The sequence below is a fragment of the Haliotis rubra genome, unplaced genomic scaffold (genome assembly GCF_003918875.1).
Source record: "Haliotis rubra isolate DU_JTF1 unplaced genomic scaffold, ASM391887v1 Scf448, whole genome shotgun sequence".
NCBI classification, from domain to species: domain Eukaryota; kingdom Metazoa; phylum Mollusca; class Gastropoda; order Lepetellida; family Haliotidae; genus Haliotis; species Haliotis rubra.
This window is the reverse complement of record NW_025767133.1, coordinates 790,120-817,798: the sequence shown is the minus strand read 5'-3', so window position 1 is coordinate 817,798 and position 27,679 is coordinate 790,120. Positions and strand designations below refer to the sequence as shown.

The 27,679-nt window shown below is 39.5% G+C and overlaps 1 protein-coding gene across 1 annotated transcript in view; it reads right to left on the bottom strand.

Moving 5' to 3' along the window:
- The window catches only part of LOC124289733 (A disintegrin and metalloproteinase with thrombospondin motifs 9-like), a 158,828-nt gene that overhangs the window by 93,386 nt on the left and 37,763 nt on the right, over window positions 1-27,679 (bottom strand). The window contains exons 3-4 of the mRNA XM_046726378.1: window positions 16,012-16,174; window positions 8,880-9,133 (exon numbers count right to left, since the gene is read on the bottom strand). Of these exons, the coding sequence (XP_046582334.1) occupies window positions 8,880-9,133; window positions 16,012-16,174 (417 nt within the window). The remainder of the gene's footprint in view (window positions 1-8,879; window positions 9,134-16,011; window positions 16,175-27,679) is intronic.

Here is a 27,679-nt window from a genome sequence, read left to right as displayed (position 1 = left end):
TGAAGATTGAAGCAACCTTGAGGCAGTATAGAAGACCAATATAGGGAATTTTCTTCTCCAATGATGGAGCTGCTGGTATTTACAAACATCATAGCTGAAAAAGACAGTCATTAACAAAACCGACTTCTTACAGGTGCTGGAACATTCAACAGGTAGCACCTTGAGTATATTCACTGAATAAGACAGTCAATAACTGAACAGACACCTACAGGTGCTGTAACATTCAACAGGTAGCACCTTGAGTATATTCACTGAATAAGACAGTCAACAAGTGAACAGACACCCACAGGTGCTGTAACATTCAACAGGTAGCACCTGAGCATATTCACTGATTTAAGACAGTCAACAACTGAACAGATGCTGGAACACAGGTGCTGAATAAGTCATTCAACAGGGTAGCACCTGAGCATATTCACTGATTTAGACAGTCAACAAGTGAACAGATGCCCACAGGTGCTGTAACATTCAACAGGTAGCACCTGAGCATATTCACTGATTTAGACAGTCAACAAGTGAACAGATGCCCACAGGTGCTGTAACATTCAACAGGCAGCACCTGAGAATATTCACTGATTTAGACAGTCAATCTATGAACAGACACCTTCAGGTGCTGTAATATTCAACAGGTAGCACATGAGAATATTCACTGATTAAGACAGTCTATTCACCCAGGCTTACAGACACCTACAGGTGCTGTAACATCAACAGGCAGCATCTGAGATATATTCACTGAACACAGGCAGTGATGTACAGACACTCACAACAATCAACAGGCAGCACCTGAGAATATTCACTGAATAAGGCAGTCTATCTATGAACAGACACCTTCAGGTGCTGTAACATTCAACAGGCAGCACCTGAGAATATTCACTGAATAAGGCAGTCTATCTATGAACAGACACCTTCAGGTGCTGTAACATTCAACAGGCAGCACATGAGAATATTCACTGAATAAGGCAGTCTATCTATGAACAGACACCTACAGGTGCTGTAACATTCAACAGGTAGCACATGAGAATATTCACTGAATAAGGCAGTCTATCCATGTACAGACACTCACAGGTCCCTGTAACATTCAACAGATTGCACCAATGAATACACACAGGTAGAATACAACAGGAAACTATCCAGCAGACTTTCAAACAAAGTTGCAACAGGTAGGTCTTAAGATTGAAGAGAACATTCCAGGAATAAGCACAGTCGAACTGTGGGATAATTAGGGCAGGAAATCCCAGAAGTGGCGCCCATCAACATGGTAAGTTGCCAATCTTCACAGTCACCTGGAAGAATAAATCTTACACCCTCATCAGCCATCACGTTCTTGAAGCAGCTGAAGGGCTTCTTTTGTTTAACGTTTCCCTGAGAACATCAGGTTTTTAAATCAAAAAGAAAGTCTATAATTACCTCGTGCATGCAATATACTGAAAGTAATGGTTGTGCTGTTCACACAGGCCTAACAAGAGGACTCTTATATACAAGCAGGATTTAAAGGTTCTAACAGTAGATTTATATATATTTTGCATCACTTGATAATTTTGGTCCATTTTTATTCCTTGATAAATAACTTGTGACAAAAGTTGTTTAGAAAAGCTCAAAACAGTGTTAAGACAAAGACTTAACAATCCAGGGTTATGGTGAATTTTTCATTTCACAAATATGATCAAATTTGTGAAAAATGTGTCAAAAATACATGTTTCAAGTCAGAGTTTGAAAAGACCTTCTTGTCAATATCAGTATCTGGTAATGTATAAAAGTATAAACAATACATTCTTCAAAATGGTTTAAAAAGTTGTTTTTCTCAGACTGGCTGTTCTCTGGCGTTGAAGTTATATATACTTTTAATTTTCGTTTGAAAACTTTACACCAGTTTTATCCCTAAAACTGTGAAAATGGGCCCAGTAAAAACAATTAAAAGGAAAGATTTCATTCTACATTAAAAACTATGAAATAAAACAAAATAATCAAAACCTGTCCGTGCTTCACACCCTTGACTTCTGTGTCTTAAGATGGAGAAGATAGCATGTTACAAATAAACTTTATTGTTTAGCTGAGATAAATGTATTTCTTCAAAAATGCCTTCTTGCATCAAAGAATTTTAAACATTTATAAAACATGGAAGTGGAGGTTATTGACCCACCCTGTAAGTTGTAGATTTGAAAGGTATACGAAACATGGCCAATTAACTCAGGGTGGGTGATATACACTGGCAAAAACTGACAACTATTAGCTTAACAAATGATTACGTTTCAAACATTCAGTCATACTTAGCCCTTCAAAGAAAGATAAGGCGATCTAGACAACCTGAAACAGTTATTTTCCATTTTTTTTTTTTGCAAATGATCAAATTCATTTGGGTGGAATCATTTCAGAGGGGTAATAATCGGTCAGAGTTCCACCCGTCCCCGACCCGTGAAGGTCCGGGTTAGAATATTGGCCTTCAGTAACCCATGCTTGTCGTAAGAGGCGACTAACGGGATCGGGTGGTCAGGCTCGCTGACTTGGTTGACACATGTCATCGGTTCCAAATTGCGCACATCGATGCTCATGCTGTTGATCACTGGATTGTCTGGTCCAGACTCGATTATTTACAGACTGCCGCCATATAGCTGGAATATTGCTGAGTGCGGCGTAACACAAAACTCACTCACTCACTCCTCCCGTTCCCGACCCCAAATAATATTTGTAAATTAATATATGCTAAAATTATTAACAAAACCTAACACAACAATTACTGGAGAACTCACAAAAATAACTAAAAGCCCCCAAATTAATTACAATATATAGGGTCGAACCACGTTGTGTTACCTCTGTTAATCTGTGGAAGCAAAATATGGGGGAATGGAAGGAACTCTTTCCTAATAATCTTCTCACAGCATTACAAGATTTACGTGACAATCATTCTCTTATCTTTTTCAAACAATTGCAATTGCAACTAAATATCTAGACTTACATCTAGTCCCAGAAATGACAGTATTTTACAGAAATTAAGTACTTGTTAAATTATCTAAATGAAATATGATAAAAAGGCGCCAGAGATTCTCTCTATTTTCAGAAACTGCTGTATTCTTGACTTGTCAAATGTTATAGACCTTCGTAGGCTGTTTGTTTGTTTGTTTGCTTGTTTGTTGCCACATTCCGCACAGTCAGCAATATTCCAGCTATATGGCGCCAGTGTGAAAATAATCGGGCCTGGGCCAGACAATCCAGTGATCAACAACATGAGCATCAATCTACGCAAATGGGATATGATGACATGTGTCAACCAAGTCAATGAGTTGAGAGAAAAATAAACCAGACCACCTGATCCTGTTAGTCGCCTCTTACCACAAGCATGGGCAGCTGAAGACCAATTCTAACCCAGATCTTCACAGGTTTTCATGGTCTGCATCAGATATATTGGTTTCAGGGTCTGTATGAGCGAGTGAGTGAATAAACAAGGCTTTTTTCACTTTCACAATATTCATTTAACAATATCATGGCAAGAGAAACTAGAAATGGGCTTTATACATTGCACCATGTGAGGAATCGAACCCAGATCTTCAGCATTATGGTTGTTAGGTAAATGTGGAAGTGTAGTGTCGTGTGAATAGATAGTCACATAGATGGATTGTTACATAAATGGGAACCTGGATTGTCACATGGATGGATTGTTACTAGTATTTAAGTCTCAACAACCATAATTTTCTATCTGTCAGTCAGCCAAGAGAGAGAAAATTTGAAATTCTGTCGGTGACATGTGATTTAAAAAATATAATCTGGTACATGCATAGCCCTTAAAATCATAAAATCAACAAAACTGCTATCACCAAAACAGTAAAATCAGCTTGCCTTAAACCATTTCATGGCAAAGCTTTTATCTACAGCTAAAATAGTGTGTTTTCTAATTAAATATTTCATCAACAAAACCATTTTGGCAAAAGAGAGTTAAAATTATGCTTTCCATTCACCACTAAAGGGCAGTAACCAAATGTCTACACACAGTCTGAACAAAGTTTATATCACAATAATGGCCTCATCGCCAGGAGGTTTATAGTTCTTACAGTGTCTTTAATCGACAGTTTTTGCATCTAATCTTAACTTTCCGGAAGCTGAGAGGCACCTGAACTAAATATCACCTGTTAAGTGGTACATTCATTACCATTCTGCTTTGAAGTTCTGTGATAAGTTGGCATTTGTGTAACACGAGATGACAAATCCGCGACACACCGCCAGTTATTACCCATTTTTACTTCAAGTTTTTATCGCCTAAATCTGGCCTCACCTGTTGGTATTTGTAGTGCTGGAAGAGGAACCTGCTGACAGAATGGTGATGGAACCTGTCTATTGCAAGAGACTATGATCCATAAATGAATGCAGAATTGCTCACATTTTTAAGCGAGAATATGCTTTTATCGCGTAATATTTCTTTTTTCATTTGCCTTGAGGAAACAGTATGTAGCTTTGGTTCTTGCTGTGCTTGTTTTAAGGTATCATCGTCCGTAGCATAGCAGCCTCTAATATCATGAACAGATGAAGATTAGTAACAGCATCCTAGAGATGAAATGTTTAATATTTGGGGTTGGTGGGGGCTGGGATACTTGTGAGGCACAGAATATCTCAGTGAGTGATTGACTGAGTGAGTGAGTGATTGAGTGAGTGAGTGAGTGAGTGAGGAGTTGTCTTGTGCAAGAATTGTGAGTGAGTGAGTGAGTGTTATAGTGTTATATCACTGAGTGAGTGAGTGAGTGAGTGAGTGAGTGAGTGAGTGAGTGAGTGAGTGAGTGAGTGAGTGAGAGTGAAAGCTGTTACACCAGTTATATCACTGTAGGTTGTCTTGTGCAAGTTTGTTTGCAAGTTTTGTTTGGCAGACAGAAGGAACATGTTAAAAACAACACTCAGCCAGGCCACTGTTACCAGTCTCACACTCAGCACAAACTGTTACCATCCAATCCCCAGTCAGGGTCCCATCGTTTTCAAACACTATAATTCTCCACAGGAGACAATCCAATGAGTAAGTGAGTTTGGATCAGTACTGCTTTGGACAGTATTTCCATAATATCAAAGCATGTCAGCTTGAAAAGGGAAAAAAGGGATGCAGCCCTACTCTACCCCACATCCCACCCCCAACAAATAAAGACTTGAGTGAGTGAGTGAGTTTGGATCAATACTGCTGTGGACAGTGTTTCTGTAATATTAAAGCATGTCAGCTTGAAAGTACAGATATGGCCCTCGTGATGCAGGTCTAGGACATTTAGCACATTAATGAGCCCCCAGCACACTCCCATGACTCGAGGTCATGTTCAACCATTCATTACATCCAAAGGCATCTCCTGCACCTCAATACATCCCCTTAGCAACAACCACTGCACCAAGTTCAGCACAACTTCTCCAATATCATGGTAACAATCTCGCCGGAGTTGCACCCTGAGGCTGCACCAGCTGCCTCTGTCTCCCCATCCCATCCATCCATCCAATAAACATATCAACCAGGAATAACATCGGCATTATGACTGAAGAGGTGCTGTGTGATAATAACCGTATTCCACATGCAAGACCGTGCTAGTCAGCGTTCAACATGACATTCCCATGTCTGCAGTAATCCTGATAGCGCCAATGGCTTGACTCTGTGCATGGTCTTTGATAGGATTCTAGCATGAGATGCATGTCAGGATCTAATTAAGATACTGATACTGCAGACATACTCGTCTGGAGAAGGATGGGTATATTTCACGATTTGGCATTCATGGACCATAACTGTGTGTTTTTGTAGAATATACACCACCTAATGAGTAATGTATATACTGACTCCTGGTATACACCGGCCCAATATCAGAACATATAAATGCTTAATAAGCTTCAAAAGGAGGAGTGCGCCTCCCAGCGCCATTCTCCGTATCTGTGATGTCATGACTGCTGTGAGCCAGTTCCACAGGTCAGGCCAACATTACGCTTCTCAAGTTCATAAGCATGATAAACATTTATGTCGGTTCACAGACGAACAACCTTTAATGCTGGCTGTATAGATATTACTCCACGTTTGATAATAATACTCTGAATATCTAGGTTGTTGGAATGGTTTGGAAGAGTTGCTACACAAATAGTATCTGGAGTGGGACTGCATCATGATCAGTTTTATTTCAAGGTATTTAAACAAAAGAACATGATTTAATAATACTTGGTTGAATATTTTTGTGAAAGGACAAAAAATCCACGTTGAGTAGTACACATTTTGGTTTTCAGCCTCCAGTCTATTTATAAGTTTCTATCAATTCTTATTCTAGAGAGAAAGAGAGCCCTTCTACTTAACTGAATTACCCATTTGTATAGTTAAAGAAAACTTAAATATTTTTCATTCAATACATGGAAGCCTTTTCTCTCATTGTTATTACAAAATATGTTTTGCTTGTTTGTTTTGTAGTTTGTTTCTTGTTTAACGCACGCCCACCATTAAATAATTATCAGGACTAGACAATCCAGTGATGGCCAACATGAGCATCGATCTACGCAAACGGGATGCGATAACATATGTCAACAAAGTCACCAATCCTGAAGACCGACCCTGTTAGTGGCGTCTTACAACAAGCATGGGTTACTGAAGATCAATTCTAACCTGGATCTTCAAGGGAGTCATATGTGAGTTTATGACATGTCGAAGAACACATTTGGCTGAAATGAATCCTGTTTAAAGAATCTCTGATGAGGAGTAATGTTCCTGAGGTGTACATCTAAATCTGATTGTCACAAACACAACAAATACAAATGCTAGCTGGACAATGCCATCATCTCTTTCATATTTCAACACAAGTTTATAACTTCAAAAATTTTGACATTTCCAAAACATTGTCATTATCAATTCTTAAAGGTAAGAATCAGCTTGACCCTTAAAGTTTAGTATATCACAAATCATATGAGTGTGCTGAATTTATGAACCTAAGATGCAAGGAAATATTGTTTATTTACATAAATCAGCTTATTTACATACATGTACCTAAATCACCATCAAACCAAAATATAACGATCATCTTGCAACTACCCTAAGTTCAGATAAACAATAAAACATGGTACAATATTAGGAAACACTATGAAATTAAAGTTATTAGGAAAATATCATCCCCTGGTGCACCAATATCCAATACATATTGAGTATTTATCTAGTGTAACCATATTCTCATGAACGTACTTGGAACATGCTCTTTATCACTCTGTCTCAACTAAGATTTCAACCAAATACATTCCTGAGCATCTGATCCTCGAATCCCAACACCTCATGCGGATACCAAAAACAATCTTCTTTAGTGGTTCCAACACCCAAACTGATTTCCCGATTCCCCGCCCTGTCAAAATATTGTCGGACAATCTTAGAAAAACTTCATAAATAATTGAGTAAACTGGTGAGATGACCCCCACAGAATCTGGCCAATGGGCCGGAAGCATGCTGCTTGACATTGTTTTCCTAAAGACTTCCATATTTCCAATTTTGCTGAAATCTTTGCTTTGTATAAGGAGTAATTATTCCCTAATGTTAAACACCTATTGAGAGACAATCCAACCTGCTACAGGTGCTGTACATATGGTTGGTAGACAATAGACGCAGACACCATCTAATGGAGAATGACCTTCCCAAGGTCATTGGCTTGTTGACTTAAGGAATTCTTTCTTGCATTAATGACACCAAATGTGAACCACTATTTTAAACAATTGCTCATTTTTCAGGCTGAAATATTTTGCTGTGGTCTGCGGTTTGCTGATGTGATTTGTGTTATGTCTAGATTTACTTGGCTGTGTAAACTGGTTTTAATGTATGTTCCAGAAGACGATGCCGATATCGGTTACCTATTATATCAACATAGCCTCAAAAATAGATGAAGACAGCTAACTCTTTAAGCATCCTATTTGAACAGGAACAGGCTCGTCAGAAAGAGGAGAAATGTAGGGGTACTTACAATTCTTTCCAACTTTTGAAGGATCTGTTAACAGGCTATTTGTCTGCTAGTTTTTAAAGCCTTCAAGTCATTATCTCATATGTATCTTGCAAATTAGAGTTGTTTAGTCCCCAGTATTTTAGCACTTGCATGTTTCGTCAAAAATAGGCAGTTGGCAGGAGTCCACATATATTAAGCCAGACAGTGTTCATTTTAGTTGGTCAGGCTCGCTGACATGGTTGACACATGTCATCGTATCCCAATTGCATAGATCAATGTTAATGCTGCTGATCACTGGTTTGTCTGGTCCAGACTCGATTATTTACAGCCCGCTGACATATAGCTGGAATTTTGCCGAGTGTGGCGTAAAACTAAACTCACTCACTCACTCATTTTAGTTGCATTAACCATGGGGACCATTTTAGGCTATGTGTGACCAAAAATGAGGCCATTTTCATAAAGGGGGCAATTTCAAAATGGGCATCACTTTCATAAAAAGGTTTGTTTGGGTTTCCTGTGCTGTAATCACAGGTATAGACAAATCTTGCGGTTCATTTTTTATCTAAACATACACATTGACAAATGCTTGTGTCATGAGCTAAATATGAGAACTGGGTGACAAAGAGGCAGGACTATTGCAAAGTTTACGGAAAGCCCACAATTTAACTAACCATTTGGTTTGGTTTCATACATAATTTACAGTAATTCTATTATGATTTTTCACAATATTTTTTCATTTTTCATTCATTTCATATGCAGTCTTTAGTGAATGACTGTGTCAGGCTTAAAAAAATATTTCACCAGTTCCAAGTTCATTAGAACAGAGATGTTTACCATTTTGGTGAAGTCTGTGATTGAATGTATAATATTGTTACAGAGACTAAAGATCCCTCACAGCACATGTGGGATTTGAACCCATGACACACAGATCCTGGTACGGCTAAGGGAGGTAACTGTGTATAACAAAATGGTACTCACCATCGCCATGAGTGTAAGCACATAGTGCTTCAAGTCCTCCTTGTGATAACGCCTCATGGAATCATCCACTACAACTAAAGTCTCCACGAATCTCTTTAAAGATGCTGATCGCTTCCGTCGCTTGTGGTATATAGAATTGTCATTATTTTTATTATTTTCATAATTATTATTATTTACATTATAAGATGATGATGATTGTGATGTTGAGTATCTTCGTATAGTGTCTCTCTTTAATCTCTGGTGTTTATAATTTTCTGAAACAAAGAGAAAAAAGAATTAATTCATAGTTAGTTAATTACTGCATTATAAATACCCATTCATCATAATAAAAGAGCTAGGAGATATCTAAAAAGTGAAAATAATAGTTTACCCATAATGATCAAACGCTTTCCATCTAAAGTTCACTCAAGGAAACAAATATGCACAATCCTCAACTGCATTGTGAAAATGCTGACATCTTCAAAGAGATTGATCAGAAAAGCCAATCCATGTTATAATTATTCATAAATCTGCCCAACACGTGAAGATCCGAGTTAGGGCTGGTTGAAGACCCATGCTTGTCGTAAGGCGACTAACGGGATCGGGTGGTCAGGCTCACTGACTTGGTGGACACATGTCATCACATCCCAAATGAGTTAATCATTGTTCATGTTGTTGATCATTGGATTGTCTGGTCCACACTCAATTATTTACAAACCGCTGTAATATAGCTGGAATATTGCTGAGTGCAGCCTAAAACTAAACTCACTCACTCATAAATCTGCCCACAAGGATTATTATGTGACTTTCACTGTTTATTTTTTCTCTCAACTCATTGCTACAGTTTTGTGGACATAACGTATATTTCCAGAGACAAGTGTGACAAGTACAACTGTAACTTATGATGGACTTAAACAGTATATCATCTGTCAAAAGGAAAATTAGCCCCTGTTGCCCCTCCCATACCTAAAATGAAAGAGCTCCCTTAAATGTATATTACCCATCAAAAGTTTAGACTCACTTAAAGCACTCACTATTTGTTATGTATATATATGTGGTTACATCGAATATGAATGATGAAGGGAACCAACTGAAAACTTTATGCAGATGAATTGCACGAGGATCATGTATCAAATTGCTGAATAGCATGTGCAAATATCGTGCATGTCAACAGCTGCGTTTTGGTATAAAGTTTTTTAAGAATTTGCCAAGTTTCATCATTTATTGAACTCATGATAATAAACTTTTCAAAGTTACAAATTTGTTTTACAATACATCAGTTCATGTGTAAACAGTACCCTTAAACTGTATAGAATATTTTGCAAAATCTAGTTTAGATCAGTTGACTGAAGTAAGTGGCTACATTTACACTAGTGAGTCTAAACTTTTGATGGGGAGTATATATTAGCTTTAGTGGGGTGGTGGTTTTGAACTTGACAACATTAAATTGGAGCATCCTTGAGCTTTGACTATAATAATGCAGGGCAAAGCTGTACTTTATTACACTATACATAGGGGTAGAGCGAACTGTATTTCTTAATTCTCAGATTCAACAGGCGGAGCTTACGATGGTCTTGGTGTCCACATGTCCTGCTAAACACATTACATACACATGGACTTATGAATTTTCCGACAAATACAATACACCTAGTTAAAATTACAAAATTCTAATTTTGACTACCTCTTTTCAAAATCACTCAATATTTGCATTCTTTACGTATATCTCTGTGTATTCAGAGGCCCAGATAAGCTGCGTATCCGGGTAAAATACGCATATAAAATTTCCAATTACGCATTGAAAAATAATTGTTGCGTACCAATTACGCATTTAAAATGTTAGATATGCAAAAAGTTTAAAACAAATGCGTACGGAATATATTTATAAAACTCACTTGCGTAATGAAAAAGCCATCGATTGCTATCAAGTTGTACTGTTAGTATAGGACAAGTGCTGTACTGTCCATTTAGGATGAGTGATTTTTTATGAACTCATTTCCATTATATTTAAGTTGGTTTTGATTAGGTATGACATAGTCATAAGGCAGAACATACCTGCTTAGTAAACTTACTCAGTCACATAATACTTAGGTGAGTAAAATGACTGAATATGCACATGTTTGAAAGCAGTGGGTAACGGAAAATGAAATACCCACTCAACATTCATTATACCCACTCCAAAAAAATACAGTGGGTACTGTACCCACATGAGCTAAATCTTATCTGGAGCTCTGGTGTATATCTTTAAACTGTTTCTAAGATAACTGGCATATATCGAAATATTGGCAGACATTAACAACAACATTCACCAATGTTTCGCCGCATGTGAAAACTGCTGAAGCATCAAAAATCAATATCAGCATGCAGCTCCTAAATCATCCCTAATTAGATCTCTGTTTCTACTCTCTCTGCATCTTATTTCAACAACACTGGGAAAACAATTTTCCATTTGATAACAATTATCATTCGACAATTCTGCCATTAGCTTCTAATTTTCCGTGTTTTTATTCTAAAACCACTTTATCATTGTGACATCACCAAAGTCAGAACGACCTGATATACAGTTTTTGTACTGAATCATGAAGAATCGTGTGCACAGAGCCGTTTTAGCACTCCACTGGCGCCAATGTCCGCCTGATGGTATATGACCAGTTGAAGAAGAACCTATTCTTGAGTGCCAGATCTATGCCCTCATAGCCTACAGCAGGGCCACTTCCTCTCAAAAAAGTCAAATCGTGAGCTATCCTCCGTACAGAAAGGTCAAGGCCACATGGCTATAGCTTCCAGAGACAAGTGGAAAGACTTACACCTGACTGGTATTAATGTAGCTGCAATATGGCCGACAGATACGTACCATGGGTTTGTTCATACTGTCAGTAGCTTCTTTATGAAGTGAGTATTTTCAGGACTATGACTGTAGCTCACCTGGATATGTTTGTTTGTTTGTTGTTTAACGCCACACACAGCAATATTCCAGCTATATGGCAGCAGTCTGTAAAAAATCGCATCTGGACCAGACAATCCAATGGTCAACATCATGAGCATCAGTTGTCAAGTGTTTATTTCACTACAGAGTGTGTCATGAATGAGTGAGTCTGTATACTTCTGTTAACAATATTCCAACTATATTACAATATATGTACACAAGAAATAGACACCAAACATGGAAACCACTGTATGGGAAAACAAAACCCAGACTTAAACACAACAAGCAAACACTTGACCTGCTCGGCCACCCAACAACAACCTTAACACAAGTAAAAAATGCCCAACACAAGCAAACCCTATTCTATTTCCTCCACATTCGCCAAATAAAAACACCACTAATGTAAATGTCCTTTAAGTAATTCAGAGCCTAATATTCAACACACCTGTGACCAAACGAAATCCTATCACGTTCGAAAAGCCAACATCGCCACATGCAAGTCAGTGACCCCTCCCAACCGTCCGCCATAGTGATATTATTGTTTTCCTAATGGGAATATCCCAGCATCCCCTCTCTCCGTAAGTAACCTCAGCAGGAACGGAAGACTCAGGTGTTTTGCATATTCCCAGTAATTACAACCTTGGAAGGTCTTGGAGCCGAGATGCTGTATTCATGGTTGAAATGCAACCTTCGCCATTAGGTGAAAGTCGTACCATACTTGACTTGGCTAACAGATCCTAGCAGATGTGTTTACTGCAGGGAATTGGATTTGTTTATACTGATGAATCTTTCACACTGTTAAAATAACTGTTTAGAATGAAAACTCAGTTTTCCATAATGTCTTTAGGTGGTTTCACTTAGCCCTAATTCTGGGGGGCCATCTCAAAACATTCCCTGTGGTATTTATATAACCTGTTTTAATTGGGTTAAGGGTAATTCTCCAAATTCAATTAGGCCATGATGGGTTTTTTCATGTTCGTTGTCAGTATGTCAAAATGCAGGAAGTGAAGAAAAAAATCAAATGATGATTTGAAGGTAATTACAAAAAGTTTTTTTGTGTTTTCTTGTTTCCTCAAATCTAATTCACAAATAGTATTGACACTTGCCATAATTTGAGGAATTAAAAAAATATGAAAAGATACATTAACAATTTAACAAAAAGCACTTCTATTAATGATAAACAGATTTAATCAATTTATTTAACATTCGACTTCAGTATATTTGTGTGCTTATGGAGGAATAAACATAAAATCAGTATACCTACATAAAAAACAAGGATGTGGTCATTAACATTGCATGCATTGAGTGAGTGTGGTTTTACGCCACTTTTAGCAATATTCCTGCAATATCACAGTGGGGAACACCAGAAATGGGCTTCAAACATTGTACCCATGTGGGGAATCGAACCCAGGTCTTCAGCGTGACAAGCAAACGCTTTAACCACTAGGCTACCCCACTGCCCTGCAAGTCTTGCAATTTATCTCTAATATTAGAAGAGAAGTTTTAGAAGACGTAACCAACAAACATTGTTAAGGTGCTAAAAAACCTAGAACCAGTATCAGAGTGAACTGGTGAGTGAGTTGGGTTTTACACTGATTTCAGCAATATTCCAGCAACATCATAACAGGAAATACCAGAAATGGGCTTGACACATTGTGCCCATATAGAATCAAACCTAACCTTCGGTGTGATGATCGAACACTTTAACAACTAGGCTACCCCACCGCCTTTAAAGTGAACTTAAATTCGAGTGAGTGAGTTAGTTTTAGGCTGCTTTAAGCAATATTCCATCAATAGCATGGCGGGGGACACCAAAAATGGGCTTTTCACATTGTACCCATGAAGGGAATTGAAAATTGGTCTTCGGCTTTTACCACTAGGCTACCCCATCCACCATCATAGGTTCCAGGCATATTTACACAGTGATTTTCAGCATGTTATTTGACTGTGCCACCTGTGCTCTCTCAACAATAATTCAGGACAGGTTCATCAGTAAAACAGATAAGAAACTCATCTGGCCTTAAAATAAATTAAGAAATTGCAGATTTTTTTTCATAAAATAAACATACTTGATCACAGGTATAATGGTTATTGTGAAAATTTAATCTTGAAATCCATTACTGAAAAATTAATAAACAATTTTTCTTTCCCATGGGCAATGAAAAGCTAGTTATTGACACATCTGTCACCGAACTTCACAGCCGGTGGAGCCATTCTCGGACTGCAGCTCACATGGGACAGGTCTTCAATACATTATTTCAAGGTCATATTTAATATTTCATCTGCTCGCTGATGGGCCTGATGCTTCTCTACCTCATCTAAGTGAGCATTAAGGGGGCTCCAGGGAGCTTCTCCGAATCAAAAAGTGATGCTATTGTTTATTCCACAAGTTCCTCATCACTGACTTTTCAGAATATGCTGTGGATCATTTTTGTTTTGACATCTTTACAAAGCTTGACTCATCCCCTCTTGCAACATGCATGGAATCAATATACAGAGTCAGGGGAGGGTGATCAGCTTCGTCCATGGTCTCCCCTCGAACTGGTTGTGGGGAATGAGGAAAGGGATTCTGCCGTTATGCAGGTCATATTCTTTGGTTACGATATATCCAGAGATGCCAACCCTAATTTAGCCCAATTAGTATTTTGGCCACAAACTGATTCAAAATTGAGTATTTGTTGGCCAAAATTAGTATTAACTTTTCAAAAGAATTTTCATATTAAATAAAAAATATAAATATAGAGTCTAAGACCTTGTTATTAATGTTATACTCAACTAAATCAGTAGTAAGTATCCACATATAGCTTGATACTGAATATAATGTGATCAAAATTAATTGTGTATGGTACGTATGCTATTTAATAATTTAATTTAATGTATTTTTTTAAAATCGTATATTTTTACTGCTATCGTAGTCATGTATTTTGTGTTGTTTTTTCGTAAACGTATACGATAAATTCGTATGGGTTGGCATCTCTGTGTATCATATTGGTTGGTCAGTGTCTAACTGCTTCAGGGCAGCGGGTAGCCTAGTAGTTAATGTCGAAGACCTGAGTTCGATTCCCCACATGGATACAATGTGAAGTCCATTTCTGGTGTCCCCCGCCGTGATATTGCTGGAATATTGCTAAAAGCGGTGTAAAACATTACTCACTCACTCACTAATTGAAAGCATAAAACAAAAACTCCCTCACTCACACTAACTGCTTTATTTATCAACCAGCACATGGATGGGTCGGTCATCCAAAATTCTGCATTTTCCTTTGCAGAGTTACATCCCTTTGTCATGCAAGGATCTAAAGATGGTGGTTTGAATCCATGATTTAACTTGATTATGTTTTTTTTTATAGCAAAATGATTTGTCAGCAGTGATTATGTAATTTGTTTAATTACTTCCTCTACAGTTTCAGAAATACCCTTTGCAGAATTGTGCTGATCTATGAAATTCTTTAGTTATGACATCAATCAGGGTTTGGCACAGCCATTACCTAGGTCATTAGTCTAATAAACGTCTTCAACTAGGTGCCTTCCTGTTATGCAAGAAACAAGAGATGGATATCAACTGTGGCCTACGTGGAAATCCTGTTGGTTAGAAACCCCTGTTACTCAGGAAACCCTGTCAGTCAGGAAAGCCATTTAGCCCAGAAACCTGAAAGTGTGGAAACTACTTTCTGGAAAACTACTGTTAATGACATCATTAGAGTGAGTGAGTGATTTTTATGCCGCCGGACTCAGCAATATTCCAGCTATATGGCAGCGGTCTGTAAATAATCAAGTCTGGACCAGACAACCCAGTGATCAACAGCATGAGCATTGATCTATGCAGTAGGGATACGATGACATGTGTCAACCAAGTCTGTGAGCCTGACCACCTGATCCTGTTATTCACCTCTTACGACAAGCATGGGTTACTGAAGGTTCATTCTAACCCGGACCTTCACGGGTGACATCATTAGACATACAAGGGGACATAACTCCTACCCATGATATTTAAATCCAGACAGCTGTACTAACAATGATGTACAATGTGTCTAGACCTGTTAATGCTCATGAATATTTAAATCAGTATCTAATAGCACCAGATTGAAATGAATGTTTCCTGGAATGAAGGACTGGCACAAAATATCAAAAGATATTGTGCGACAACTGCAATTCATTTTTCCAGTGTGTTCGAAACATAACAAATCTTCCATACACACAGGTAACACAAGCACTAACGAACTGACTCACCTGAAACAGTGCAGCTGGCTGCTGTGGTTGAGTGCTGATGATTTATTATTGGGTATTTATGAATTATATGTGGGCGATGCTCCAGCACCATATTATTTGTTGAAGATGAATTTTTTAATGGTTCGATGATATATTTTTCTTGTGGTAGATGAATCATTCCCATCTGAAAAGAGAAAGAAAATAATTTTATCAAACAAATAAAACAAGTGCATCTAAATGCTACAACTGGAGAACATATTAACTGATCCAGTGGCATCTATGGTATTCAAACTCATCTGTAAGGATCTGTTTAAAAAACTGTAATAAGGTACTTGTAAACCTTTTTGGTACTATAGGTCTAATTGCCATCATGCAAATAAACTGTTTATCTGTCAAGAACGTTATTTTGTATTTAATCATTTTGTTTTGGTCACAATCAGATGAGACCAATTAAGGTGGCATAACAAAAAGGAAATATGCTTGTCTTGCAAAGCAGGCTAGAACAATTGTGCTAACCAACCATCCAACAGTACATGTTGCCGACTCAGCCCTTCACACCCTATTTTATATAATATTTTTTTAACCCACAGCCATGTAACATTATTTACCCCCCAACACACACACTCTCCCCATGACCACCTCCGTGGTGTAGTGGATAGAGCGTCCGCCCAGAGAGCGGAAGGTCGTGGGTTCGATCCCCGACAGTGTCATACCAAAAGACGTTAAAATATGGTACTTGTTGGTCCCTGCCTGGCGCTTGGCATCAATGGGTACAACAAGGACTGGTCGGCTCGGAGTCAGTATAATGTGTCTGAGTGGGGTATTCATGCTTCACTGCGGCATGGTATCTCAGTGGGCTAGCACTATAAAACCAGCTTCAGTCTGGGCTAGTACAAGCAGCCGCACATACACATACACAAGCATGCACGTCATCCTATGAGCGAAATACTCTCAAGCACAACGTTGAACCCAATTTCACCTCACCCCACTCTCCCCATAATTGAATGATACATCTTCGAGACCCCATCTATTCGCAGTGTTTTTCATGCCTTCACCCTGTCCCTAATATGATCAAACTGATCTATACATTATAGAGATAGAGGATACTAAACAACCTTCCGTATAATTTAGATAAACGAGTAAATGAATTGGTATCAAACGAGCGAGTTTGATACTAAATCTTTCACGAGTTTAATAAAAATGGTATTTCACAGAAGCGAGTTTAGTATTCTATTTATTACTCTCCAACAAACTGATAGAAACTGCCTACAGTGTGATGACTCTCATATCAATATTCCGCGAGTCAAGCAAGGTCTAATACCATTGCGACAGAGGCATTAGCATTGTGACGTCATAACTGTAACCATTATGACGTCATATGTCTAGCGGTATTACACTAGTGTAATATTGCCGTAAAAATATTACGCTGCAGTATCTTCCACGGGCGAGTAACAATCTTATATATTTAATTCTTTTGCTATTGATTTATTTGCAACATCCTGTTAGAGTTAACACTGTAGTGAAATCTAAATACTGAACATAATCCATGCATTCTATTCCTCCCCTTATAATGTTGAACAAGGAACAGATAAAGCGTGTCTTCGAGAAGAACCCATATTCAAAGGATGGTTGATTTGAGTGCTAATATTAGGTAGTATACTGAAACACTTGCTAATTAGTAACGGATGAAATGATGAAGTGTTCATCGGAAGCAGCAGTTTCACATAACTGCAGACCCCAAATCCCTATGCAACCTACTCATCAACAACACTGCATTCTTTCATGCATTTGTTTACACAAGGCCATATTGAAGTCTGACAGTAGGGTAATGAGTACATGAAAAGCCTCTCTACCGACATGGCAAGATGGCAGCTCTTTTAAACAAAACCAAGTAACAATTAACAACATCCTGTGTATCAGACCAACTACACTGATGCTTAGCCTCTGAAGAAATATAATCTTGATAGAAATGAATAATTAATTTCAAATTGAAAAGGAGCCCCAGTGAGATGAGAGATTCCTGAACCTGAATTTATTTGGGGCTTTAGCATTGCAGAAGGGAAAATGATGTTATTCAGTGACTGTGAAACAGGCTACAGAATAACTATCATGTCTGGTGAAGGATTTTAAAAATGAAAAAAATGTCCAGCATGTGCGGCAAAACATGAGTCAAATTATGGAATTTCTTCTTTTTTCAAAATTGTGATCAGGAAAATCATATTCAAACAAATGACATCAGATGTAGCAGATCCTAGCATGATAAGGGAAACAACTCTGCATTGCAACAGTGTGTGACCTTAGCCCCTGTCTGAAGTATGCCCTAACAGTTTCAAGGTTGAGATGTTGCTGGCAACAGTGAAAACCTCACTAACTCACTCGACCGCCTCCATGGTGTACCAGTTAGAGCATCCGCCCAGAGAGCAGAAGGTGGCGGGTTCGATCCTCGACCGCGTCATACCAAAACACGTTAAAATATGGTACTTGTTGGTCCCTGCCTGGCGTTCGGCATTAATGGGTACAACAAGGACTGGTCGGCTCGGAGTCAGTATAATGTGTCTGAGTGGGGTATTCATGCTTCACTGCGGCATGGTATCTCAGTGAGCTAGCACTATAAAACCAGCTTAAATCTGGGCTAGTACAAGCAGCCGCACATACACATACACACGCATGCACGTCGTCATATGAGCGAAATATTCACAAGCACGACACTAAACCCAATTTCACTTCACCTCACTAACTCACTCCACTAAATTTTATAAAGTTGTATACCACTGAAAACGCTAAAACAAATGTACTTGTATCTGTACGAGAACGTCTCAATGAAATGATAAAGAAGTTGAAGCCAACGCTGTCTCAACTCGAACGACCCATAAATCAAAGGCCCAACCATTTACGACTTTATCTATCATCTTATGAGCTGGAAGTGACCAATTTGTCAGAACAAAACAAGAAATTACATATTTCTTTACACCTACTCCACAGTTATTCATCTTCCTGTCAACACTCATGCTAAATACGCTTACATCGCTGACTGCATCAACCATGAACATCAGACAATACTCACAAAACGGGGAATCATTCTCACAATTCTTTTATCCAACTTCAACTTTGTAACAAATTGCTTCAACTTTGTAACAAATTGCTGCACAGCTCCTTTGAAGTTTACTTTGGAGTAAACAGCGATCCCCACATAACATTAGTCTTACTGCATACCAAGACTCAAATAACTTTCATTTTTCAAAAAAAAAAAATTATCATCCCCCTGTTCATTAATTAGTTTAAATCAAGTTCCACCTGTTGTTCATGCCAAGTTTTGAGGGAAGTAGCACAGGCATGCTTGGTATATCTGGACATTAGCTGTCAGGAAAACACTCTCCCATCTACAGATATCCCAAGATGCTCTTCATCATGTGATAGCAATCTAACCTTTGCACTTTCCATCAGTCCAGGTGAAAGATGAAATCATTCAACTGTTTTGCTGGGTTTTCTCTTCCTTTGTGGCAAGCTATCTGCCCTGAGATACATTCATCGCAGGCTTTCTCAGGGAAAATTAATATTTATCAAGTGGATCCTCACAGGAGGACATTGCATCTTTCAAGTACAAAGCGACCAGATGAAAGCTTTTCTTGTCAAATTAAGATCTTTCATTCGTGATGATAAGTATTACAAATATCTTTAAAGAGCATCTGTGAGTATCAGAACTATATCCACCATTGCTGTAGGCACTTTGGGACAGAGAACTATGAACATGTGACTGAAATCACAAATACTTTGAAGGTTTATCTGAAAAGGGTAAGAGTGTCAAAGTACAGAGACAGAAAGACATCAAGCCTGTCCTTTATCAGATGACACAGAAGTCCTCAATCTTATCTGATGCCTAATCGATCAATGAACAAGTAAAGATGATCTTTCGGAAGAGATTGCATGAATATGCAAAACATTTGTGAACAAGAGAGCTTTGTATGCAAATTATTCGAGCATCATATACGTCTATATCATATCCAGGATCCTGACATCATGATTAATCTCTTGAACATCACAGGACTTACTGAACAAAATACAAATGCATAGTATACGTCTGTCTTGACACAGACAGAACCTCAAACACATGGTCTTGTCATAGTGAATTATATTTTAAAAACCTAAAGAATTACTGAAAGCTCAGCCAGAATATGATGAACTATTCAAGATGAGAACAGGCAACTTTAACATTTTAGGACTTGAAATAAGTATAATCATCGATGAATGTCAAAAACCAACTCATTCCCACAAGTATAAACATCTGTCCTGTTTGGACACCTGTGAACACCTTCACCACCTTTCTCTATTACAACCTGTATGTGTGAACACCTCTTAACATTACCAAACAACTTTATCCTAACAAGCAATGCAATATGAACACCTGTAAACACCCCTGTGCAACAGAAGACCACTAGATTCCCACAGCCCATGTGAACACCTGTGAACACCTACAATTTGATCACTACAAGCCTGTTTGAACAGCGACCAGACATCTTAATCCCCACAAGCCTGTGTACAGCAGAAGACAACTAGATTCCCACAGCCCATGTGAACACCTATGAACACCTACAAGCTGATCCCTACAAGCCTGTGTGAACGGGACCAGACATCTTAATCCCCACACGCCTGTGTACAGTAGAAGACAACTAGATTCCCACAACCCATGTGAACACCTGTGAACACCTACAAGTTGATCCCTTCAAGCCTGTGTGAATGGGACCAGACATCTTAATCCCCACAAGCCTGTGTACAGTAGAAGACAACTAGATTCCCACAGTGAACCATGTGAACACCTGTGAACACCTACAAGCCTGATCCCTACAAGCCTGTGTGAACGGGACCAGACATCTTAATCCCCACAAGCCTGTGTACAGTAGAAGACAACTAGATTCCCACAGCCCATGTGAACACCTGTGAACACCTACAAGTTGATCCCTACAAGCCTGTGTGAATGGGACCAGACATCTTAATCCCCACAAGCCTGTGTACAGTAGAAGACAACTAGATTCCCACAGCCCATGTGAACACCTGTGAACACCTACAAGTTGATCCTTACAAGCCTGTGTGAATGGGACCAGACATCTTAATCCCCACAAGCCTGTGTACAGCAGAAGACAACTAGATTCCCACAGCCCATGTGAACACCTGTGAACACCTTACAAGTTGATGGGACCCATCTTAATCCCCACAAGCCTACAGCAGAAGACAACTAGATTCCCACAGCCCATGTGAACGTGAACGCGACCAGACATCTTCATCCCCATAAGCCTGTAAAGACCACACAGTGATTTGTAACCCCTGTCTATCTGCGCCTGACTTGGTCCATGGCACTACAAGGGTTGCAGTGATGTGTGCCAGCATCCCTGGGCTTTGATGTAGGACACACAGAGGTAATCTGCTGTTGATCTGAGTGATGGCTGTGACGGGAGAAGACTCCACGCCATCCATCACGCAACTCAGGCAGAACAATAAGCTCCATCACTCAATGTCCTGGATACCTTGCCAGCTCTTGTCTGGGAGAGTCTTCACTACATTCATGACAGGGTTGGGGTAGTCTAGTGGTTAATGCTGAGCTTGTCATGCTGCAAATGCGAGTTCAATTCCCCACATAGGTACAGATGGATGGGAAGGTAATGAAAGTAGAATCAGAAAGGAAAGCAACAGAATGAGTGAGCAATTATGAAACCAGTCTCATATCTGTACTTGTGCTGTCTGGAGTGTTCATGATTCCATTCATTTCAGTCTTGCCAGTCTTACTGTGATGTTTATTCAAACCTGTGGCATTAAGCTTCTCTAGTCTAGTAATATGAGTGGCTGGTACACTGATGAAGAGTGGGTGGGTTGAGTGAGTGAGTGAGTGAGTGAGTGAGTGAGTGAGTGAGTGAGTGAGTGGGGTGGGTGGGTGGGTGAGTGGGTGAGTGAGTGAGTGAGTGAGTGAGTGAGTGAGTGAGTGAGTGATCGAGTGAGTGAGTGAGTGAGTGAGCGAGCGAGTATCAGGTGTCCACTCTAAACATCCGAGGCGGTGAGGTAGCCTAGTGGTTAAAGTGTCTGCTCATCACGCTGAAGATCTGGGTTCGATTCTCCACATGGGTACAATGTGTGAAGCCCATTTCTGGTGTCCCCTGCCGTGATATTGCTGGAATATTGCTGAAAGCGGCGTAAAACCATACTCACTCACTCACTCTAAACATCCATATGGATCTTCGTGCAGATCACGTCACAGCATGCAAGTGTGATGAATGCCTTAACCAATGTTAACAACTGAATCCCACAAGCACAGATAATTTTACCGTTAATTTTGCCAGTCTGTCTCTTAATGACAATGGCCTGTGTGAAAGATCATTCCCCAGGCACATTCTTAATATTCCTTCCCCAATCACCAATAACCTTTTCCTTCCATCAGAATTACATGACATTCAAACATATGAACAAGTATTCTGATGGTCAGTGGTATATTATCTAGAATGGAAGCAAGGAGAAGATCAAGCCTTAAATCATTAGATGGCTATCATGAGGTCACATTTCCACTGGACACTAAATACGTGCAGAAAATACCCTCTTCTCCATCCAATGTTGAAGCCTTTGGCTGTCCAGAAGCATTACCCTACATCCACGACATAGCAACAAACTAATCTTTGGTATGAAATACACAATGCCATTTTTAGAAAGTGGTCAAATGTAACATATGTTATATTTAGGATTACACTTTCTTAGTAAAGTACAGATTTTAGTACTTTTTGGGTTGAGTCCCATCCGGGATTCGAACCCGCACCCTCAGAGTCAGGCACCTAATCGCTAGCACACAAAGTCAGACGCCGAGACCGCTCAGCCACCGCGGCTTCCACTAAAATGGAAGTCGGACAATGGGTAGTCTAGACTGCGGACCTTGTGTACCCCTCTGATAAGTGTTAACTGGCACGGCTCCCATGGCCGAAAGCTATGAAATACACAATGCCATTTTTAGAAAGTGGTCAAATGTAACAAATGTACAAAAAAGTACTAGTATCTGTACTTTACTAAGAAAGTGCAATCCCAAATATAACATTTGTTACATAATCTTTGGTAATCCTAATTTTCCCTAAGGCACATTCTTGATATTACTTCTCCAATCACCAATAACCTTTCCTTCCATCAGAATAACATGACATTCAAAAATATGAACAAGTATTCTGATGGTCACCAGTGTATTATCTAGAATGGAAGCATGGAGTAAATCAAGTGTAATCGTTGGATGGCTATCATAAGGTCCGATTCCAATGGACACAACATACTTGTGGAAAATTCCTTCTTCTCCGTCCCGTGTTGACGCCTCTGGCTGTCCAGAAGCGTTATCCTACATCCACATAACAGCAACAAACTAATCTAAGGTAATCCCCGGATCAAAAGAATAATCAGTTCCTGTGACATACCTGTAGCCTCCTGACAGTTACATGGGTAATCTCTGATCCTAATCTACAGGTGTTAATCCAGGTAAGCTGAGTTTATGTCACAAGGTAGTGTATAATGTAGATTAGACAGGTGTGACAAGAGGAATTTACTAGATATGAGACATGGAGTATTTAGGCTTTCATAAATGATGAATTAGTCACAGAAAATATGGAGGAAGAAACTCACAGAGAAAAAAACAAGAGAATTTTCATATGGACAAATGTGAATCTCCAATCTAAGGTTAAGTTTTAAAATGGTCCGCTTATTACTGTTTGTAAAAAATGCTGCTTGTCATTTTAAACAGAGCATATATCTATAAATGTGAGAACCAAGACAGCGTGCCTGACCACCTAATCCCATAAATCACTTCTTTCAACAAGCAGACCGCCTCTGTGGTGTAGTGGTTTGAGCGTCCGCCTGGAGAGCGGAAGGTCGCGGGTTCGATCCCAGACCAAAAGACGTTAAAATATGGTACTTGTTGGTCCCTGCCTGGTGCTCGGCATTAATGGGTACAACAAGAACTGGTCAGCTAGGAGTCAGTATAATGTGTCTGAGTGGGGTATTCATGCTTCACTGCAGCATGGTATCTCAGTGGGCTAGCACTATAAAACCAGCTTAAGTCTGGGCTAGTACAAGCAGACGCACATACACATACACACGCATGCATGTCGTCATATGAGCGAAATATTCTCAAGCACGATGTTAAACCCAATTTCACCTCACCTCACCTTCAACAAGCATAGGTTGCAGAAGACGAATTCTAACCCAGATCTTCAGGAGTGATACAGTTAGAAGACGTTCATGTTATTCTGTAAAATCAATGAGCATTGGCATGTTGGTTGCAAACCTTAAAACATAGCCAGGATCTAAACCAAAGAATATAGGTTCCTGGCATGCTCAAGGGACACAACTCTCTATGGCGATATGATCTCTTAACACATGTACAGCTTGGCTGACGGACTTGAATGGGTTTTCAAAAGATCGCTTATGATCAATTCTGTAATGAATAAAGATATCATTTGCATTTTGTCTACACAGTTCTCAAATCTGGAAGACAAGCTTTCTCATATCATTCCATAGGTGATAAAAATGATAATGCTTCAAGCCAGGGCTCCAGATAATTTTTCAACCTCAGGAGTACGTACTCCTTATTTGTTCAATATTGAGTACTTGAAAACCTTAAGTGTACATTTAGAGTACTGAATGGAAGCTAATGGACTATCAGTAATCTTGTGTTTCGTTTCATATATGCACCACAACATTGCTACTTTTGTGTAAACAGGTCAATAAACAATAAAACAATACTTTTTTTCAGATAAATACGTCTGTAAATGATTCTAAGACCGTACAACATGGCTGTGGTGCGTATCTGCTACGTTTTCTAAATGATTTCCTACCGTATCGTGCATATTTTTTATCCGTACATACGCCGATACGGCCCTTATCTGGAGCCCTGCTTCAAGCACATGGGAAAGCATGGTTCAAGTGCTTTACATACACTAACCACAGGCAGCATCCTGTGACATGCTTGATCAGCAGCCTATGTCACGTACACATGTAAATATGTATCAGAACTATTAACAACAATCAAACATCACGAGGATAGAAAGGAGGTTTGTGTACAAACAGCTTGATGAATAGCCACACACCAGCATATACAGCCACAATGTCTATATATTCACAACAATGAGACTTCTCAGATCATCAAAGATGTAGCAGGACGACTGTCTCGGACACGTCGCTTGCAGACAGGACGTCTGCTCTGGCCACAGCTTCACATGGAAGATTCCAAAGACCTGCCATCTGCTCTGGCCACAGGTGAGGTGAGGTGAAATGGGGTTGAACGTTGTACTTGAGAATATTTTGCGCATAAAGACAACTCGCATGCGTGTGTATGTGTGGCTACTTGTACTTGCCCAGACTTAAGCTGGTTTCATAGTGCTAGTTCACTCAGATTCCATGCCGCAGTTAAGCACAAATACCCCTCTCAGACACATTACACTAACTCTGAGATGACCAGTCCTTGTTGTACCCATTAATGCTAAGAGCTAGGCAGGGACCAACAAGTACCATATTTTAACGTCTTTTGGTATGACACGCTGGGTATCGAACCATCGACCTTCCGCTCTCCGGGCGGACACTCTAGCCACTACACCACGGAGGCAGTTCTCTGGCCACAGCTTCACTTGTCGCCTGCAGACCAGACGTCTGCTTTGGCATCAGTTTCACATGGAAGACTCAAAAGAACTGCCGTCTGCTCTGGCCACAGCTTCACATGAAGACTCAAAAGACCTACCATCTGCTCTGGCCTCAGTTTCACATGGAAGACTGCAGACCTTCCATCTGCTCTAACCACTGCTTCACATGGAAGACAGCAGACCTGACGTCTGCCCTGGCCTCAGTTTCACATGGAGTGATGCAGACACTGACTGACTCACCAGACGGCCACAGCCATAGCAGACTATTAAATTTTCCACCTGATTACAAAGTTTGTGTGTTCTGCTATGTCCCAGCTAGTCCCTCTTGCTGTGTGGGAGAGTGTGTACTCAACATGCTGCCTTGAATCTCATGGTATTAGAAACATGCATGTCTCGTGTTATCACTACTGCTCTCTATCTGAAGGTCTGTCCCATCATGGAACCCTGGTCATTAACAGCACCTCAAACTGTGTCCCACAATCTGCCTACAAGAATCCTACAAATTGTCTGTCTTAATTCTTATAGTGAGTGAGCGAGTTTAGTTTTACGCCGCTTTTAGCAATATTCCAACTATATCATGGCGGGGGACACCAGAAATGGGCTTCACATACTGTACCCATGTGGGGAATCGAACCCGGTCTTCAGCGTGACAAACGAACGCTTTAACCACTACGCTACCCAACCGCCCCTTTAACTCTTATAACCTCTGTGACCTCACACAAACCAGTCTACAAAACACATGTTATAGCCATTGCCCTCATACTTAACAAGTATCCTAGAATGTGCTTGTGCTTTGACAACAACTGCATTATAACCACAGTGACCTCACACAAACTGGGGCGGTGGGGTAGCCTAGTGGTTAAAGCGTTGGCACATCACGCTGAAGACCCAGGTTCGAATCCCCACATGGGTACAATGTGTGAAGCCCATTTCTGGTGTCCCCCGCCGTGATGTTGCTGGAATATTGCTAAAAGAGGCGTAAAACCAAACTCAGTCAGTCTCACACAAACTAGTCCACAAAACACCTATTATAACAAATTTGCTTGAATGTTCCTCTGCAAAAACAACTGTTCCATTCTTCTGAGACTGCCAGCTTCTTATACTGGACATATAGCCTTCAACGCCACCATTATAACAACTGTACTGTTATAACATAACCCCTCATCATGAACCTTACAGTGTGCCTTTGTTACAACTGTTCAGTTGCAATAAGTAGCTTAGTACCACCTGTTTTATAACAACTTACATGTTAAAATCACAACCCTTCAGTGAATTCTTAAACTGGGTTCCTGTTATAACTACTGTAAAGATATAAGTACAAGTCCTGATAATAAACTTGTACCCTACAATGTGAATTCCCTGGAATGACTATTCTGTTGTAGTGAGTGAGTTTAGTTTTACACCGCTTTTAGCAATATTCCAGCTATATCACGGCAGGGGGACACCAGAGGCTTCACATATTGTACCCATGTGGGGAATCGAACCCGGGTCTTCGGCGTGACGAACGAACGCTTTAACCACTACGCTACCCCAAAGCCCCTATTCTGTTGTAACAATGGCCTGAAATAGATTTACCCTTATTCTACAACATACCTGTACATATCTGAACATCGTAAGTTATAACCAAACCTTTATTTAAAACCTTTTGACTCTTCAGAACAAAAATTCCTATATACAGTAGTCTCCCTGAGCACAGGCTGATATCCTACAAAAACGTATAAGGAAAATAACTCATAATGATATCGCAGGTTTTGCAGCTATGGAGATCTAATATTCTTCCTTGCTTAATTTACATTTTATGGTTGCAGTGTGACCAGTGACAAACAAATCGGTCATGTTAAAATTTTCTGGTTATAACAGATGCAAGCCCTCATATCAGTGGGTGGTAAATTAGATCATGAATTATTCATGCGACCATGAAAATATCATGTTATCTATAAATTGTTTGCCATTCACAAATTCCAGTGAAGTTGTTGAAATATTTATCTATGGTATGCATTATTCATAATAGGTATTTGAATGTGACTACGTTTTGCTGTTTT